We start from the raw sequence: 18679 nt of genomic DNA, 5'->3' as shown, positions 1-18679 counted from the left end.
AAAAAAAGGGCTGCCACAAACATTTTGGCACATACAAGTCCCTTTCCCTTCTTTAGTATTTTTTTGGCATATAAGCCCAGTAGTAGCACTGCTAGATCAAAGGGTATGCACAGTTTGATAACTATTTGGGCATAATTCCAGATTGCTCTGCAGAATGGTTGGATTCTTTCACAACTCCACCAACAGTGCATTAGTGTCCCAGTTTTCCCACATCCCCTCCAACATTCATCATTATTTGTTCCTCTACCTTAGCCAATCTGACAGGTGTATAGTGGTATCTCGGAGTTGTCTTAATTTGCATTTCTCTGATCAATAGTGATTTGGAACACTCTTTCATATGAGTGGAAATAGTTTCAATTTCATCATCTGAGAATTATCTGTTCATATCCTTTCACCATTTATCAATTGGAGAATGGCTTGATTTCTTATAAATTAAAGTCAATTCTCTGTATATTTTGGAAATGAGGCCTTTATCAGAACCTTTAACTATAAAAAAGGTTTTCCCAGTTTGTTACTTCCCTTCTAATCTTGTTTGCATTAGTTTTGTTTGTGCGAAAACTTTTTAATTTGATGTAATCAGATTTTCTATTTTGTGATCAATAATGATCTCTAGTTCTCCTTTGGTCAAAACTTCCTTCCTCCTCCACAAGTCTGAGAGGTAAACTATGCTATGTTCCTCTAATTTATTTATGATCTCTTTCTTCATGGCTAAATCATGGACCCATTTTGATCTTATCTTGGTAAGTGGTGTTAAGTGTGGTTCCATGCCTAGTTTCTGCCATACTAATTTCCAGTTTTCCCAGAAGTTTTTGTCAAATAATGAATTCTTATCCCAAAGGTTAGGATTATTTTAGATTTGTCAAACACTAGATTGCTATTTTTATTCACTATTTCATCCTGTGAACCTAACCTATTCCACTGATCAACTAGTCTATTTCTTAGCCAATACTAAATGGTTTTGGTAACTCCTGCTTTATAATATAGTTTTAGGTCAGGTACAGCTAGGCCATCTTCATTTGATTTTTTTCCATTAATTCCCTTGAAATTTTTGACCTTTTGTTCTTCCATATGAATTTTGTTGTTATTTTTTCTAGGTCATAAAATAGTTTCTTGGGAGTCTGATTGGTATAGCACTAAATAAATAAATTAGTTTAGAGAGTATTGTCATCTTTATTATATTTGCTCGGCCTATCCAAGAGCACTTAATGTCTTTCCAATTATTTAAATCTGACTTTATTTTTGTGGCAAATGTTTTGTAATTTTGCTCATATAATTCCTGACTTTCCTTTGGTAGATGGATTCCCAAATATTTTATACTATCGACAGTTATTTTGAATGGAATTTCTCTTTGTATCTCTTGTTGTTGGATTTTGTTAGTAATGTATAAAAATGCTGAGGATTTATGTGGATTTATTTTGTATCTTCATACATATGTTTTGCAAATAAAAAGCTATAATAATAATAAAAATATATAAAGAAGTGTCACTAAGGAAAAAAAAAAAGAATTCAGTTCTAATTATTTGAGTTGCAGGAAGCAAAAGAACAAATGATAAGTCTCTCTTTTGATTTTGTTACCACAGATATGATAAAACCAAACAGGAAAAAAAAGTCCCCTCAGTTTTTTCCTTTGCCAACAAATAGGTTGCACAGGGGGAAAGCCTCACTCATTCATCACTTACACTTGACCAAAGTGGCAAATGATTCCCCAGCTATTAGCAGCTATGCAACTGCCAGATCTCTGGCTCTGCTTGTATCTTTCTCCCAGAGAAGTCAAGAACAGGAGTCCCTAGCATGCCTGAGCTTGTCACTACTGTGTTTCAGACTCATCACCTGATAAATTCCAGATGTTGACCACTAAGATTTATACACGTGGTTTTTTCCAAAGGTGGTGATTTGTGACCAGATTGCTATTTCCTTAATCCCTAAATCCTCTTCCTTCCACATACATTAATTAAATCATTTTATGTTGCTTCTATATGTTATATTTCTCTTATGCAGGTGAGAAACTGGGTTTTGAATAAAAAGCCTACTGTCTACACTAACTAGGGATAAACTAAGAAAGTTTGGAACTCTTTGGACCGATTGAGGCTGTTTAATTGTTAAGGTAATTACTATGTTGGAATAGTTATTTACTAGTGATATAGCCCAATGAACAGAAAAAAAAAAAAAAACCTAAAATAATTTCCCACAATGCCAAACTTCTTTTCAAAAAGCAATATTGCAGATGGAAACTCTGAATCAACAAGTACATTTAACATACTTCAGAAAGAAACTATCTATCACCAGTTATGGACAGTATCCACTCATCTAATATTTGCACTGTGAATTTGGCAATGTGCCTTTTCGAAGGCATTAAAATTATATAGAAAGTGATGTCATTCTAGGAATTAAATCTTAGTCTGTATGGAGTATGTGCTGAGCTTCATTCGTATTGTTGGAAAAAAAATTTAAATGGTAATGGGAAAAAGTCCATCTGAAAAGCAAACATCAAAGATAAAAATTTGATTTTATATTAAGCATCAGTCTTTTCTTCTCTAGACTTGGTACTCTATCCACTTAGTTGCCTGCTCCCCCCTCCCAAGTTCCATCTCCTTATTATCTTCAATTTATATTTTGAACAGTCATTTTCAATCATATTGAATTCTGTGTGACCCCATTTGTGTTTTTTTTTTTCTTAGCAGAACTGGTGGAATATAATTCCCTTTACAGTTTATTTTACAGTTGAAGAAACTGAGGCAAACAGGATAAAATAACTTGCTCAGGATCACATAGCTTGTAAGTATCTCAGACCACATTTGATGACTCTTCCTGACTCCAGGGCAGCTACTCTTATTGCTATTTTATTTCTTGATTTCTCAAGAGGTGTGGGAAAGGCTAAAGGAGGGAGAGAATTTGAGGCTCATGATTTTGAAAAATTAAGCTAAAACATTTAAAAATGTAATTAGGAACTATTTGATAAAAGAAATAAACTATATTTTTAAAAAATAGGAAATGTTTCTTGACTTGGGAGTAGAAAAAGGTGAAGGGAAAGATTGAATTACTGGGAAAAAAGCATCTTTTATAAGAGTGTTATCTATTCTTCAATTAATTCAAACTTAAGTAGCCTCAGTTTTAATTAGCTAGATAGACTAAGCTTTCTGGAGCTTCTTGTCTGATAAATATGATTTGAAATGAAATCAAAATAAGAAGAAAGTCTAGTGGATCTAGGAAACTGTCCCCCAGCAGAGTTGTTGTTTTTTTTTAAATTTTATAGAAACTTGGGGGAAATTAATTTGTTCTGGTACACTTGGGTGGCAAACATGGTAGCACTTTCAAAGATGAGTTAAATGTCTTTCTTTTAAATGTGTCCCCAAAGAATTCGAAACAGACTAGCTCAGCTTCTAACAATTCAGAAGAATCAAAAACAAATACTGCAGCAATACAACATTCACTTTTAATATTCTTTTTTACCAGCTCATTGTCTCTTACAGAAAAATGAAAACATTTTTTGATAATACAGATTGGTTTTTTACCTCAGAAATCTTTACTGGAGTGCACATTAAAATGCCTTTAAATGCAGATTTTCATTTATTCAAATATTTTTATGGTTTCAGGTTCTTGATGTTGTAGTTTTTTTTTTTTTTTTCCACTTTCTGTGTTATACACCATTGCTACTCTGGCAGTAGTGAGCTATGATACAGTAAACTTCCCAACAGAAATGTGTCTCTAACTTATTTATCTCTATGTGTTCCATGCTGAAATATGATAAGCAATTCCCTTTCTTCTCCCCTCCTGTAGTGGTCAACTACTCCATGAAACCACCATCTTCTCTGGAGCACTGAAATCAAGAAACTCAACATGGCTGCCAGCAACCAGATTGGAGTCTCCTTTGAGCCAGGGTCAAATTCCCAACAAAATATGCTACTATGATATCAGATAAAATAAAACTCTAATAGGTACCGGCCCCTTTTCTATGAGAGAGATTTTAAATTACAAATTCCATATCTGACTAAAAATTACTGTGGTAAAAGATGGCAGCAGTCATTAAAAGGCGGTATACAGTGTTAATGTGTATGACACATGTTGCCTCCTATACCACCCTTTGATGTGTTAGCCTATTTTTTCTCCATAGTATTATTTTGGTTGTTCAAGTGTAAAAAGCACAATAAAACCTGTAATCCACTTTGTTTCTGGCAGGGATGACAAGAGTTCCAATAGGATATAATGATCAAAAAAAGGTTTCTTTAACCACAGCCTCTCACCCTATAAATGCTCCTTGTCTAAGGAGCGATTTCAACTTTTGGCAACGCTACCAACTTTCTGTTAAGAGTTTTACTATATTAGTGTTCCTTTTTTAGACCTCTCTTCAGTGGATCACTTTAGGGAAAAAAATGTTGAAGAATGGGTATCGATCGAATAGGAAAATTGCAAGTGGAGAACTTTAGAAAGATCTCATTATTGAATTCAGAGTCCAGAGGGCATGAAGGTAAACATGCTGCTCAGCAGTATTTATTCTAATGCTTTTGTTTTCATTTTTAAGAAAGAATGAAAAATGGTGTGGACACTTGGTATAGTTTTTAAATAACTAACAGTCTTTTCAGAGGTTTTAATCAGCACCAATTCCTGTACTAGTAAGTTTATTTAAAAGTTAAGAAAGGTTACTAAGCTTTAACATTATAAAGGTAGACTGGAGCTCTGCAGCAATAGCTGAAAACTACATGCCTGTTCCACTAGAAATTTCTTTCACACTTTCATTCTTAATAAAGTGCTTGTAATATAGGTAATTGCTCTTTATTAAGGGCTCCTTCTAATGAGTTAACCCTCTTAATCAAAATGAGAGAGATGGTTATTTCCCTAGTTACTTGGAAATTTTTCTCCTTTGTGAGACATTTAATAGGACAAGAAAAAGATCAGTAGGTCCTGCCTTTCTTTAAATAACATATTTGTCTTATCCTAGCTCTTTCAGATCTCTCTAAGCTTAGGAGTGTGAGTCTGATTTCTAACTTAGACAGTAGTATTTGGATTATAACTTACAATCTCTTTGGACGTTTATATCTTTTACATGTTGTATATCTAGACTATTTTTTAAAAATTGTGCATGCATACATTATCCTCTTTCAATATTACAGCATCTGATGATTTCCAGATATCCTAGCTTTTGATGAAGGAAATGATATACTTTTATTTACAGTAGTCTCTCTAGATAATATATGAACTTATTTATGATTTCCTGGACTCCAATGGTAGTTCTATACCTTTCAGACACAAAACTTTACATTCATAGAATAAATTTATTGGAATTATTACAGAGCTTTAATGCAACCACAATCAGTTCAGGAAATAGATTTATTTACTCATGGCCATGGGAAAGAATCTACATGAGAACATTCATGAAAACATACCAGCTGTGGCATACTTGGATCACACTATTAAATAAATCCCATTTATCAGAACTAGTTATGGAAACAATGGGAAATGTAAAGGTAACTTAAGTACAAATATTGGTCCCTGTGGGTTCTCAATGCTCTTCAAAAAATAAAATAAAGAAAAAGGGAGAAGGGACAGAATTCTGGTTTCTGTTTTGATTGAAACTGTGAATATATAAACATCTTTCTCCCAACCCAGAGTTAACATCTCTTTTAAAACCCTGAAGATTTCTTGAAACTGTGATTAACTTCACTTCAGCATTTCATTAAGCTTGATGTTGATTAATTAACTAAGGAAAGTGACATAATTAACCATATTTTCAATTTGGAGAGTTTATAATTGTACTTTTTCCTATTAAAAAAAAAACATCATGGATGCCAAATAAGATTTTAGTTACCTCCACTAAAAGGAAATTCCTTGGGAACTTGGGCAAGCTTAGTTATTTTGAAGTATAAGTGTTAGCAGTTTTTTTCCCCCTTAAAACTTTTAAATATTTTCCCTTATGAAATGTAAATAAGGAAGAAACATTAAATAGTTTAGTAATTTTTTAAACACTATAACATTTCATAGGTTAATATAAAATTGAGCTGCTAAATTTTACATTTTTTTCTGTCCAGCAGTTCATTTATATAACTGCCCTGAGTAGATAAGACAGTAAATGCTTCTTTGCAAACGGCCCTTGGATTTTAAATATAACCCAGTAAAGCTACTCAAAAAAGTAATAGAAGTCCTCTCAGGCATTCTTAATTTGAGTTTGAAGAAAAGAGGGCTCATTCATTGACTGTCATCTGCTCTTCAACATTTCTCTCTTGATAGAAAATTATTGAAGGGAACTAACTGTGCTCGTTTTCTATGCAATGTTCTCCATCAGAAAGGTGAGATTTAAAATAGTAAAATAAAACTTGTCTGTTAGTGTTCTAAATACTGACTTTTAGAAAAGTGTCTATTTGTTCCCTTGTGAAATTGTTTTGTTTTGCAACCTCACAGAGGCCCCGGTATGAAAAGATGACTGGGCCTCACATTTGCAGATCTGATTGGTTTCTTGTAGTGCATTTCAAAATTGTACAAAGGTGGAAAATTTGTGCTTGTGTAAGCTGCTGCTTTGAGTAGCCTTACAGTTCCTTAATTTAGTTAGTCCTAGCAATCCTCAAGCTATTGCATGCCCCATTCCTGAAAGCATATTTGGTTGGGATGATGTAGCTTAAACAGTTTGGCTCTAAAGCTTTATATAGAGCTTCCATTAAAATTATATTAATTTATAATATATATATTGAATGATAGTTTTACAAAAACAAATTAATGTATTGGATTTTTTTTTTTATGAAAATGATTCTTTACAGTAAGTAAAAAAGGGTTATCACAGTTTTGGTAAATTGCATGAGTTCATATTGAAAAGAAATCTTTCACATGTTCTGAATGACTTTAAAATGGTAGTGCTCTAGGGTACACTCAGTTGTATGCTCTGAAGCAGTAGACACCATACAGCTTGTGCTTTTTATCCGGGAAGCCCGCAAAGCGCACAGCTGCTTCAGTAGGACTGCAGCGCCTCCTTGGCCGGGAAATCGGGTAACGAACGCTCCCGTCGGCCAGCCAGCCTGCATCGCATCGGTCATAGCCCAGGAGTTTCCAGGCAGCAAACATCTGGCCCACTTTAGCTATCTGAGCACCATCGTTGAGACAAGCCTGGACTGCCTCATCGTAGGTCAGCTTGGTTGGATGGATTAGGTAGTAAAAACGACCTGTGGAAGGAGGAAGGAAAACGCTGTGAGTTGGTCGAGGATTGGACAGTAACTGAGAAGTAAGCGGGTTATAAATAGGCGTTAAGACTAGAAATGGAAGTGTTTCTTACTGAAGATGAAAGGGGAAACACTATTGGCCGGGATGGCACTGGAACAGTGAATAGCTAATTAATTGTAATACCCCCAGGTTGTTTTCCATTAATAAGTTTCTTTTTTCCTGTCCTGCCAAATGTGTGTTCAGATGTGCCCTTTTAAGAGCAAATGGAACCGACAGATGAAGTTTCAGCTAGTTAATTAGTGACTAAAAGAACCATTCTTGAGCACTGGAAAGGCTGTTGTACATGCTAAGTATGAGATCTATTTAAATTTGAAGCTATAGCAAGACTGAACTTCAGCACAACTTTCCAGGAGGCAAAATTTGAATATGAAAAAGGATCAAACACATTCTTCCCATAAAAGTTCATTGAAAAAAATCAAAAGCTCTCCAGGTCTTTTCATTACAGGTATCAAAAAGAGATTATTCTCATCCTAAGAATACAGTGCAAAAATAAAGATTTAAAGAGACCATGTAAGAAAATACAAAAACACAGGAAGTTACTTGCAACCAATAACAAGTGCTTAGAATGTAAATGCCAATTCATTTTATTCACAATAAAATGCCTGAATTTCATTTATTCCTTTTTCCAATTGATTTGAAGCCTTTAAGAAAACCCTAATACCTAATTACCACCTCTTTCTTCTTTTTTTAATAACAAAGATTTATGATTTACTTATTGGATACTAAATTTCTAAGATTCTTTTCATGAATAAAATATGACATGAGCTTAAGCACAGATAGAATAGTTTTAATATATTTAGCTTGAGTCAGAAGACAAAGGATTTATTCTCAATGAATTTTATCCCAAAATCTAAATGATTTAAATGTGAGTTGATTCAAATGTGTCTGTCTATTTTGAGGCTGCTATGGTTGACTGTGAGGGTGAAGTAGAGTATGTAGAATTATAAGTAATGGAATTTCAATAAGTGCTTATTGAATGAATAAATGATGATTGTAAAGGTGGTCGCTATAACTAGTACAATGCTTCAAATATCACAAGTGTTCAGTAAATATGTATTTATTTGAATTTGTTGAATCACTTGACCTTTATTATTTTTCTGCACAATTCTTGCCTTTTCAATTGCCTAAAGTAAAAGTAACACAAATAATGGAAGTAAATAAGACCTGGGAGATATATCAATATATCTATAAAACTTAACTATCTATCTATATCCATTTCTGTAGCAGGTCTGGTTTACAAAGTACTTTACTCATGGTGACTGCATGCACACAAATGGCATTATCTAGCATGTCATTAACACTGACTCAATCATCAGCCTTTTTGTCTCTTTGTCATAAACTGAAATGTAGGAATAATAAAATTGTTTATCTTTGGCTGAATCATATATTGATCATTTCAAGAGAATTTTCCCCCTTTAATTTCCTTGTGTTAGGAAAAAAACTAATTTTATATTTTTTCAAAATCAACCTTAACCTAGAATCCATTAGATTGCAAGCTTTTGGAAGAGGACTCTTTTTCTCATGCATATCCTTAAAACTTAGCATAGGACATGAAACACTATTGTAGTTTAGTTACATTCTACTTTTTATGACCTCATGGACTTTGTCCATGGGATTTTCTTGGCAAAGATATTGATTGGAGTGATTTGCCCTTTCTTTCTCTAGCTTGTCTTCATTTAACAGATGAAGAACTGGGGCAAATAGGGGTTTAGTGACTTTAGTCAAACAGCTAGTAATTCTCTGAGGTTGAAATTTGCATTCATCTTCCTGACTCCAGATCCAGTGCTCTACCACTGTACCCATCTACCTGTCCCTATAGCAGAAACTTAATATATGTTTATTTATTTAAATATTAAAATATATTTAAAATGGAAAATTGAATTCGATTAATCATAGCCTTAAGACTAGAAGTAGACTCAAAGGTCATCATCTTTATATCAAAGATGAGGAAACTAAAAAATTCAATAACTTGGGACAAGCAATGATGAAATAAGACTGAGTTACTTTTCCCACATTTAATTAATTCCCTGGTAATTTTATGTGAGTTTTTTTGTTTTGGTTTTTTTGTTTTGTTTTGTTTTGTTTTGTTTTGTTTTGTTTTGTTTTGCTACCAGATATGTGTTTTGTTGTTATCTTGTTATGTTTCTCTCTCCTTTAGGGAAACTACAAAAAATTGTAGCATTTAAAGAGCATTAATACTTACTACTAGTGATATTGTAGTTGCTTTAGTGTAAAAAAGCCATGTTTTTAAAGGATGATTCAAGCCTACAGTGAAACAGGATCAAGTGGCACAAGAGTGCAAAGAAAAATTTGGTTGTAACAACAAAAAAAAAAAAGCCAGGAATTAAAAAATTATTTCTACAAAGAGATCTACTAGCTAGATGAGTTGCTATTGATTCTTTTATTACAGTAGACATCCTGCAGTTGGAAGAACACTAACATATAAGTAAAAACCAACAAATAGGTGTTAATCTTTACTAGGAAGAAAAAACCCCCATTAACTCTATCATAGGCAAGATAATTCAAAGACTAAATTAATAAAGATGGGGGAAAGTCATTTTGATATATAGTTCACTTATTAATTCAAAGCTATATAATAATTATTACAAGAAGTTCAGTTAAGACATCAAGATTTGGATATCTTCACTAGGCTGTAGAAATTTTTCTGAGGGAGTGGATTATTAGTAGTGGGCTATAAAATAGTGAATTCTTACAAATATTTTAATATAATAAGAATCAAAATCCTTATGGAAATGGAACAAGATAGCATGACCTTATACTGTGAGATGTCATAAGAGATTAAGACATGTTTTCAAGAGATAAATATAGTTCAATGGCCATTTTTACATGATTTAAATTCCACTGAAAACAGAAAGGCTATATATAACCAAGGATAAACTTTGAAAGATGAACATTTCTTCAAAGTTTCTCTTAACATCTAATAACAAAACTATGATTTTATGATAAAGAATTGAATGATAAGATTTAAAATAGTGTGCAATCATTGACAAATTGTGTAAAACAAAGTATCCTTCAGCAAAAGAAAGAAATGTTTTACTTTTTTCAATATGTAAAAGGTTGTAAGGTTTATTGTATAGGTCAATACATTTTAATATATTACTTTGTCCAAAGTTATTATCACATCATTTTAGTAAGTGGATGATTGGAGAATCAAACCAGATTCTCTGGAGCATATTTCCTCAATATATAAATCTCAGTGTTTTAAAATATGGTTGTTAAAAAAAATGCATAGTCCAATATTTGCCATAAACTTCAGAGCTCAAGGGTGGAAGTTGTTCAGTAATAAATTAATTTATTTTTAATTATTGAATTAAATGACCCCCATAGGATCTAGAACTGGATGAGACTTTAGAAATCATATAATCAAATTCCCTGTCTCCATTTTATAGATTAAAGTAGATGCCCAGAGAAATGAGTAAGAATCTCAGGTGATATTTGAACACAGAACTTCAAACTATACCAAGTACTTTATATATGAGTGTATATGTATATATATAGTGGACATATTCATGTATATATCTACATACACATGCACATGTAAATGAATATATTCATGTTTACCCAGATATATGTGTGTGTGATTGTGTGTGTATATATATTTATGCTAAAAGATAGGCTTTATGATTTAATTGATTAAAGGAAACTTCCTTTACCAGTAAGTTTTCTCATCTGCAAATTTAGAATTAGCTGTAGCACTAAGAGATTAAGTGATTTGTCCTCTGCAAGATCAGATCTTCCTGATTCTGAGATTGCCTCTTTATTTCCTACACCTTTATACCACTCATCTACTGTAAGTAGGCAGCTAGGGAGTCCAGTGAATAAAGTATAGATCTGGAATCAAGGAGACTTGAATTGAAATCCAACCTCAGAGAGTTAATAATTGTGTGACTCTGGACAAATCACTTAACTTTTCAGCCTCAGTCTCCTTGTCTATAAATAGGTGGAAATAGTATCTACCTCAGTATTATGAGAATAAAATAACGTGTTTTTAAAGTGCTTTGCAAACCTTAAAGAATTATATAAGTATTATTAGGATTGACTCTTACCATTGAAGTTGGATGTAAAACAGAATACATCATATCTGCTTTTATCCTTATCCCAAAATCCATAATTCCTGACACCAGGCACTGTGTTTCTCCCTCCACAAGGTTCTCTAGGTTTGGTGATGGGATACTGCACGGATCCATCACTGAGCCAGCCAGCATTACACCAGTCCAGCCCTGCTCTCCAAGCATCATATAGTTGGTCGAAAGAGGCAATCACAGAATCCTGGTCCAGGCAAGCCTGTCGAGCTTCATGGAAATTGAGATTGTAGCGTCCCAGTCGTGGAAAATAAGGAAAGACCACACCTGTCCAAATGGAAAGGGGGAAAAAAATCAATCAATATAATCCAAGAGAGCATAAAAATACAAATTTAAAGTAGCTATCATGCGGAGCAATCAATCATGGTCATTTGACAAGGGCCTCTTTTTTGATGAGTGGCCCTTAGGTCTCAGCATTGATTTAATTCTGATTTGGTTATTTAGAGATCATTGAGTGATTTGATTCCTAAGCCAATGGCTTTCAGTTTAACTTAAGAGACAAACAACTCTTGCTGAAAATAACTAAGCTATGTGTGGGCCAACTCATTCTATTGTGCAGATAAGCAAACAGATCTTAAAGAGTGGTGGAGTTTGCCTGTGGTTGTTCAGCTAACTACTCACAGAAATCAGGATTAGAATTCAAGAAATATTTCCCTTGGTACAGGCTAATGGTACAGGCTAAACTGGGTCTTAGTTCCTTTTATAAAAAATGAAGGGTTTGAATTAGATGATCTCTATGGACACTAAATTTTGGATCTCATCATATGACATTTAAAAAGAATCAATTGCATATCACTAAATTCAAACTGCCCTTTTTCTACACTTAAGAAAACACACTTGTTGGGACATCTAGGTGCCACAATGGATAGAGCACCAGCCCTGAAGTCAGGAGACCTGAGTTCAAATGTGGTCTCAGACACTTAACATGTCCTAGCTGTGTGACCTTAGACAAATCACTTAACCCCAATTGTCTCAGCAAAACAACAATAACAATAACAACAACAAAGTCCCCCAAAACAAACAAAAAAACCCCTCAAAAACACTTGCTGAGCTTATCCCATGCTAATTACTCACTAAGCCTGTTAAAGATCCCTCTTCAGCACTCTGAATCTGGCAATAGCCAATGCCTAGCATCTTTCCTGAAAGAATTGGGGGTAGTGGTGGTGAGAGAGTGAGAAAATGCCTTTGTAGAGAAATTACTTAACTTTATTTCATAATACCTTTCTTAGTAATGTTTCTCAGAGAAGTAATTTTTTTAGACTTTTTCCTATATCAAGGAGTTTACTCAAATGGTCACATGGGGACATATACCTCCCTTTATATATTAAAATTCATGAAAAGTTGCATTCTTATTTTCCCTTTTAAAAGAATCATACTCATTGTGATTATAGGCATATCTGCCCATTAACTCTATGCACAACTATGATTACATTTTAAACTGGAGTTTACTTCTTGTGTAAGGGACCCTATGATGTTGAATATTTCTATAACATGAACAAACATCTCTTATTTATCTTTGTATACATTAATTTTTTCATAAGGCTTTGTAATGGTAAAGCACATAATTCAAATACACAGATATTCAACATTATATAATCCAACTTTTGACTATTATATTTTTATTCACTCCAAGTGCAGCTTCTAGGCTTTTGTTTATTTCCCCCCCCCCAAAGTAGTACAAAGATCTTTCCTTCTAAGAGCCTCAATATTTTAATATTTCTGTTCTTGTTGAGAGTTCTCATTTTTCTGATTATTCAAAAAACTACTATATTGATTTATTTTATTTTTTTTTAAATATTCCAGACAACTATCACAGCTTTCCAAATGTTGCCTTGCACATCTCGGGCACTGAGCATCTGATGACCACTGGGTCTAATATGGAGACATTTTACTAAATATTTCTTTTCCTTACCAGAATATAATAGCTCTTACTTGGCTCCTGACTTTGAGCTGGAAGGAGTGATAGCTTTCAGAAGCCACTAAAAATGTTTTCATTTCCTTTACTTAAGTATTAAAGGTTGTTTTGAGGATATAATCTTTTTGCTTGTGGCTCACTGATTTAGTGAGTTGTGACATGATATGCATTTTGAGGTAGTAAAGTCCTGTCATCTTATTTCCAGGTCAAAGAGATACATTAAAAGCAATGATTTTTCTAAAGAACTACTAGAACTTACTTTAAACACAGGAAACTCTTAACCAAATATATAAGGATGTTGGATAGAACTTTAGTTATATTATTAACATAAATTTCAATAGCACAGAATTGACTAAATGATTTTAACTAGAACCCAGGTTTATGAGTACAGAGAAATTGTGGAAACCTTCTTTGGGCATCTCAACACCACATCAATTATTTTCCTCACTATCTTTTCTGTTAAAGATGCCTGAAAATCACTTTGTTGATTTGGGTATGGTTTTTCACATCTCTAGGTGGGCCATCACTGTAAGCTATTTGACAGCATAAATTATGGATATAGAATTAGATGGTTAGTCACAGACCATCTAATCCACCCCCCCACAGTGAGGAAGATTTGTAAAGTTCTGATTGTCTCTCAGTAATCCTTCTCTGGGAGGAGGTTTCTTTTCTCTATAAAATCTTTTCCTCTGTGAGCAGGTTTCTTGGGAAGCTTCTGGAGCCTCCAGCCAGAGTGAAGGTAGAATCTCAAATCCTCTTCTTCCTGAATCCTGGCTCTGAATCTCCTCCAACTCTTGTCCTTCCCCAATCCAGACTGCTCCTTCCAGACTGCTGTCTAAACTCAATCTCCCAGTCTTGACAGTCTCCTTGCCTGACTGCCCTCCTCTTTTATCCTAGCAGAGAATGGGCTAGTGAGAACTCCCAGGCGCTTGTGGGAACTCCTACAGCCAATGAACTTACTCCCTCTAAAGGTGAAAACTCCTTCAAATGTGTAAACTCTTTTTCAGAAGTCTAAAGGTGTAAACTCCTAAAGGTGTGAACTCTGAGGTAGAGAATTGTTTAGACAACCTGAGTTATCACCTTGTAATCCTAACATCATGCCTTGCCCTAAGGTCACTGAGATAAGTATTAGTAGTAAGATTTTGAATCCAGATCCTGTGGATCCTGAGCCAGAATCTTTCTAACTTTTCTGTACCATGTTGCATTTGCCTACTGGAGAGCAAAGTCTTTTAAGGATGGGATAAAGGATGGAGGTTGTGAAGAGTTTGGAAAACCACAAGGTACAAGATGGATAATGAAAGGAAAGGACAAAAGACCTCCTTACTGTAGATTATGCCTTTGCCTCCCCCTTATCCAAATAATTAAAGATGTTTTTGAACATATGGTGTATTTAATCTTGTTCTGTTGATCTTATTTTGTTAGCATATCACATATGCTATTTTATAAGAAAACTCATACTTCTAAAGACAAATGCAGACTTATCAAAGGCACAAGTAGTACAAAGGCAAAATTATACATATATACACATATTTTAATGAGTGGAACCTGGAAGAATATGAAAGGAAACTTAATAGCATTGACCAAAGCTTGTAAGACACATCTGTCCCTCTAGGACAATCTAGTTAGCAGCTTTATCCAATTGGCCCAGACCCAAGATTTCTTCCTCATCTCACCCCCTCTTCTTGGATATGTAATCTGAAAGCTGAATTTAAGCCAAGAAATGAGAATAAGGCTTTGCTGGATCCCAGTGACCCCTGGTGGAATGGAATAGAGAGAAAGATGGAAGATTTTTCAGTCCAATATTGACTCAACTCCCACATATAGATATCCAAATTGCCAGGCCGCTAGTTGTTTTTTTCTCTTATTGCTTAGCAGTATTACTCCCCCAATATTCTCCTAACAACTTTTGGAACTATTTATCTGAAGAGTCTGAAGAAAAGGAAAGAAAAAATGCTTAATTTATATGGAGTCATTCTTTGACTTCAAACATTGTAAAGGAACACCTTAGAAAAGCTTGGAGAGCTGTTTGGTTCAACTCCCATTTTCCACCAGACCCAGGAATGATAACATGAAAGAATGAATATGATATTAATTCAAACAAAAGCTTTCATAATGCCTGGAAAACACATTCCAGCTTAGGTTCTCGAAAAAAGGTGACTCTTCTAGTGTCAAATTTGGCATACTCCATTTACTCAGTTTAAAAATACCATGTCACATGATAAATTAGTGGAAGGTAAAAAGAAAAAATAAATTATGTATTTAGATCTATAGTTTTTAAATCTAGGATATTTAAGTGATCTGTTAATTGTGACTATTTAGTGATTCTACTAAAGGGAATTTTAATTTCTACTTGAACACTATAAAGAAAGAAAGCAATTTCAGCAAAGTATTGGTAAACTGTCTTAAGCCATCAGTTTCACTGGCTGACCCACATTTGGTGCACACATTGTAAGGATCAGCTGTTCCTTACTGACAGGGGCATTCCTAGAATTACATACTTTTGATTCTCAGCCAGATCACTTTTTCTGATGTCAGCATCTACCAATATCTAGGCAGAAGACTTTTTGAGGAAAATCTTGTAATTATGTATAGCTAAATTGGGATGTAGGTAGTGACTCTCAATTGACAACAGGGGGAGAAAAAAGGAAACAAAAAAGACAAAATTTTAGGGCTGGGAAAGAAGGGTGTATGCCTTTTCCCCAAACTCTACTTACTCATTTTCCCACGCTACTTACAGGTCAAAATCAAAAATCAAAAACTTTTTACTGAACATTTTAAATTATTTGAAGAATTAGTATACACAACTACAAGAGACTGAATAAATATGCTGTATCATATGAAATACTAGAAGAGTGCTTCTCAATTTGGGGTCCACGAACTTGTTAAAAAAAAAAGATAACTATTTCAATATAATGGATTTCCTTTAAAATCCTACATATTTAATTTTATCCATTTAAAAACATTATTCTAGAAGGGTCCACAGGTTCCACCAGACTGCCAAAGGGACTTTAAGCTGCAATGTACTGATAAATGTTTAAAAATCATCTCTTTGAATGAAAAATTACCAACCCACCTATGTACACACAGCACATTTTAAAATTTAATCTGCATTAACAATATTTTCTCCATTATTTTCTTAAGTCTAGAAATCAAAAAATAACAAATCAATTCATGATTTGTTTGTAATTATTGATTATTGGGATATAAATGCTCACACTTAAAATGTAATGACTGTTTTTCATGAGCTGGTTCTAACTAATTCCAGAACACCTTCAGACCCATTACCCCAAAAAGTTAAGAACTTCTGTAACTAAACCAGTATCAAAATGATGTGTTTTTAACCTATTTCGATGTCTCTTTTTGGTGGGAACACTTAGGGAGTAGGAAGGAGAGTATTTCTTCAGTTAGTATCTTAAACAGCACAACATGTTCTGAAGATTAAAACCAATTTGCTACTCCTGGTAAACTTTAACCCTCTTACCTACTTGTTGGGCAATTCCAACAAATAGATATGTTGAGGTTTTGTTTTTGTTTTTTTGAACTAATGCAGACACAGTTTTCAGTGGAATTTAACAATCCAAGAGAAATAGTGTTTCTAGATTATAATCCTCTTGAGTACAGGAACCATATGCTACATATTAGTTTATACTCCTAAATACCTAGTATGGTGTTAAATACAAAGTAACTTTTCAGTAAATATGTTGAAAGATTGATACAATTGAGAGTAGCAAGAGAAAGATAATAGCAAGAGTAGCAAGAGAGTAGCATAGAGAAGAGAATAAACACTTTGGGGAAAGCTACAATATCAAACTCCTGAAATAAATGGTGAATCCAAAAGATAGTTTCTGTGTAATTAATAATCAATTTATTAATTAGGCCAGTTAATAAGGAATAAATTGATGGTCAGAGGTTTCTCTAAATCACCAAGACACACCTAATGGAGATACTGAATGCCTTAAATATTTCTTTTTGAAAGTGAATATCCCTGACAAGAGAAACCAACTGTTTGATGGACATTTAAATGAGAAGGTGGGCTAAAAGTCTTCAGCTTCCCCTGTTTGAGAACATGACTTGATCATGAGACTTGGCTGTCTTGTTTTTCTCTTTCACGAATTGAGTCACCCTAAACTCCAATGATGGAGTACAAGGACATGGGTTTATTCTCTCAGGGCAAAAATTTGCCTGGATTAAATTCTGTTTATACTTCAAACAGAAAGTCTTTTAGTTGGGTGGGGTCTGCTCAAGACTTGAGGATTAAGGCAATCACTTCTACAGGGTGTGCTTTTTGTAGATGGACAAATTGACCTACAGGGGCTAGTTCCTGGATGAGGAAATAAAAAGTCTTGATCCTGATTAGTTAATAATGAGTTAATAATATAATAGAAAATAATAATTTCTCTCAATCCCATATACTTTTCCAAAATCATTCAATTCTATGCATTCTAGTTGGGTTGCATTATTTCTATTGACACAAATGATAGTTCTTCCAATCCTAGCTATCCTTACCTGTTTCTATTGATTTTTAAATCTCTCAGTCTAACACAGACATATCTTATTAACCATCCTCAGCTGAAGGATTTCTAAAGAGGTGTAGATAGATGAAAGATATCTCTATGCAATAGCAAAGAACACTAGTTAGTCATCTCCCAAGGGTAGTTCCCACATAATCTGATGGAACAATTCAGCCCATTCTGGATTAGGATGTTTCCATTCTGTCATTAGAGTGCTGAGGCTTCTAGATAATGCTGATAGCTGGCATTTAATTAATACAGGCAGAATGATATAGTGACATATCATATTTCTGCTTGTTCAAGAACTAGAGTGTGCCTCACCTGAATTAGAGCTGATGACTGTCATATCATGGCATACTTAATAAAGATGCTAGATGCTAGGCAGAAGACTGCTCAGAAACAAGAAATAAATGTTTACTTTTCTGTTCTTGGTTTTTAGAGAAATAGTATAGTGAGTTGTATATTTTTTTGATGTATGCTATTCACATAACTTAAATCACTATATAAATATCAGAATTAGCAAGAGAGAGTTAAAAAACTTTGATAGTGTCCTACTCCTCTGTATGACAATCTCAGGAAGTTAATTGAAATTTCTAGTGACTTCCTGATGTTAATGGGACCCAGTACTCCTCATTTAGGTATTCAACTTTCCAGAAAATTCAATCTAAGTGTTCTGAAGCAGCTAAGTAGAACAGTGGATAGAGTGCTAGAACTAATATCAAGAACACAGGAGTTCAGAATTGGCCTCAGATACTTAACCAACTATGTGACTCTGGGCAAGTAACTTAATTTCAGTTTGCCTCTCTTTCCTTAACAATAAAATGAGGATTACCAACTAACAAAATTGTTGGGACAGCAAGGTGACTCAATAGATAGAGCACCAGGCCTGGAATTAGGAAGACCTGAATATCAATACAGCTTCAGATGCTTATTACCCAGGGAAGGTC

The 18679-nt window shown here is 34.0% G+C and overlaps 1 protein-coding gene across 2 annotated transcripts in view; it reads right to left on the bottom strand.

The window, feature by feature from the left end:
* Positions 1-5250: 5250 nt before the first annotated feature.
* HAPLN1 (hyaluronan and proteoglycan link protein 1) overlaps positions 5251-18679 on the bottom strand; it is a 95395-nt gene continuing 81966 nt past the window's right edge. For both annotated transcript variants that reach the window (XM_074282148.1, XM_074282147.1), the window contains exons 4-5: positions 11271-11573; positions 5251-7145 (exon numbers count right to left, since the gene is read on the bottom strand). In XM_074282148.1, the coding sequence (XP_074138249.1) occupies positions 6856-7145; positions 11271-11573 (593 nt within the window). In that variant the 3' untranslated portion in view covers positions 5251-6855. The remainder of the gene's footprint in view (positions 7146-11270; positions 11574-18679) is intronic.

Source organism: Sminthopsis crassicaudata, chromosome 1 (assembly GCF_048593235.1).
Source record: "Sminthopsis crassicaudata isolate SCR6 chromosome 1, ASM4859323v1, whole genome shotgun sequence".
Lineage (NCBI taxonomy): Eukaryota > Metazoa > Chordata > Mammalia > Dasyuromorphia > Dasyuridae > Sminthopsis > Sminthopsis crassicaudata.
This window is presented reverse-complemented; position numbering and strand designations above follow the sequence as displayed.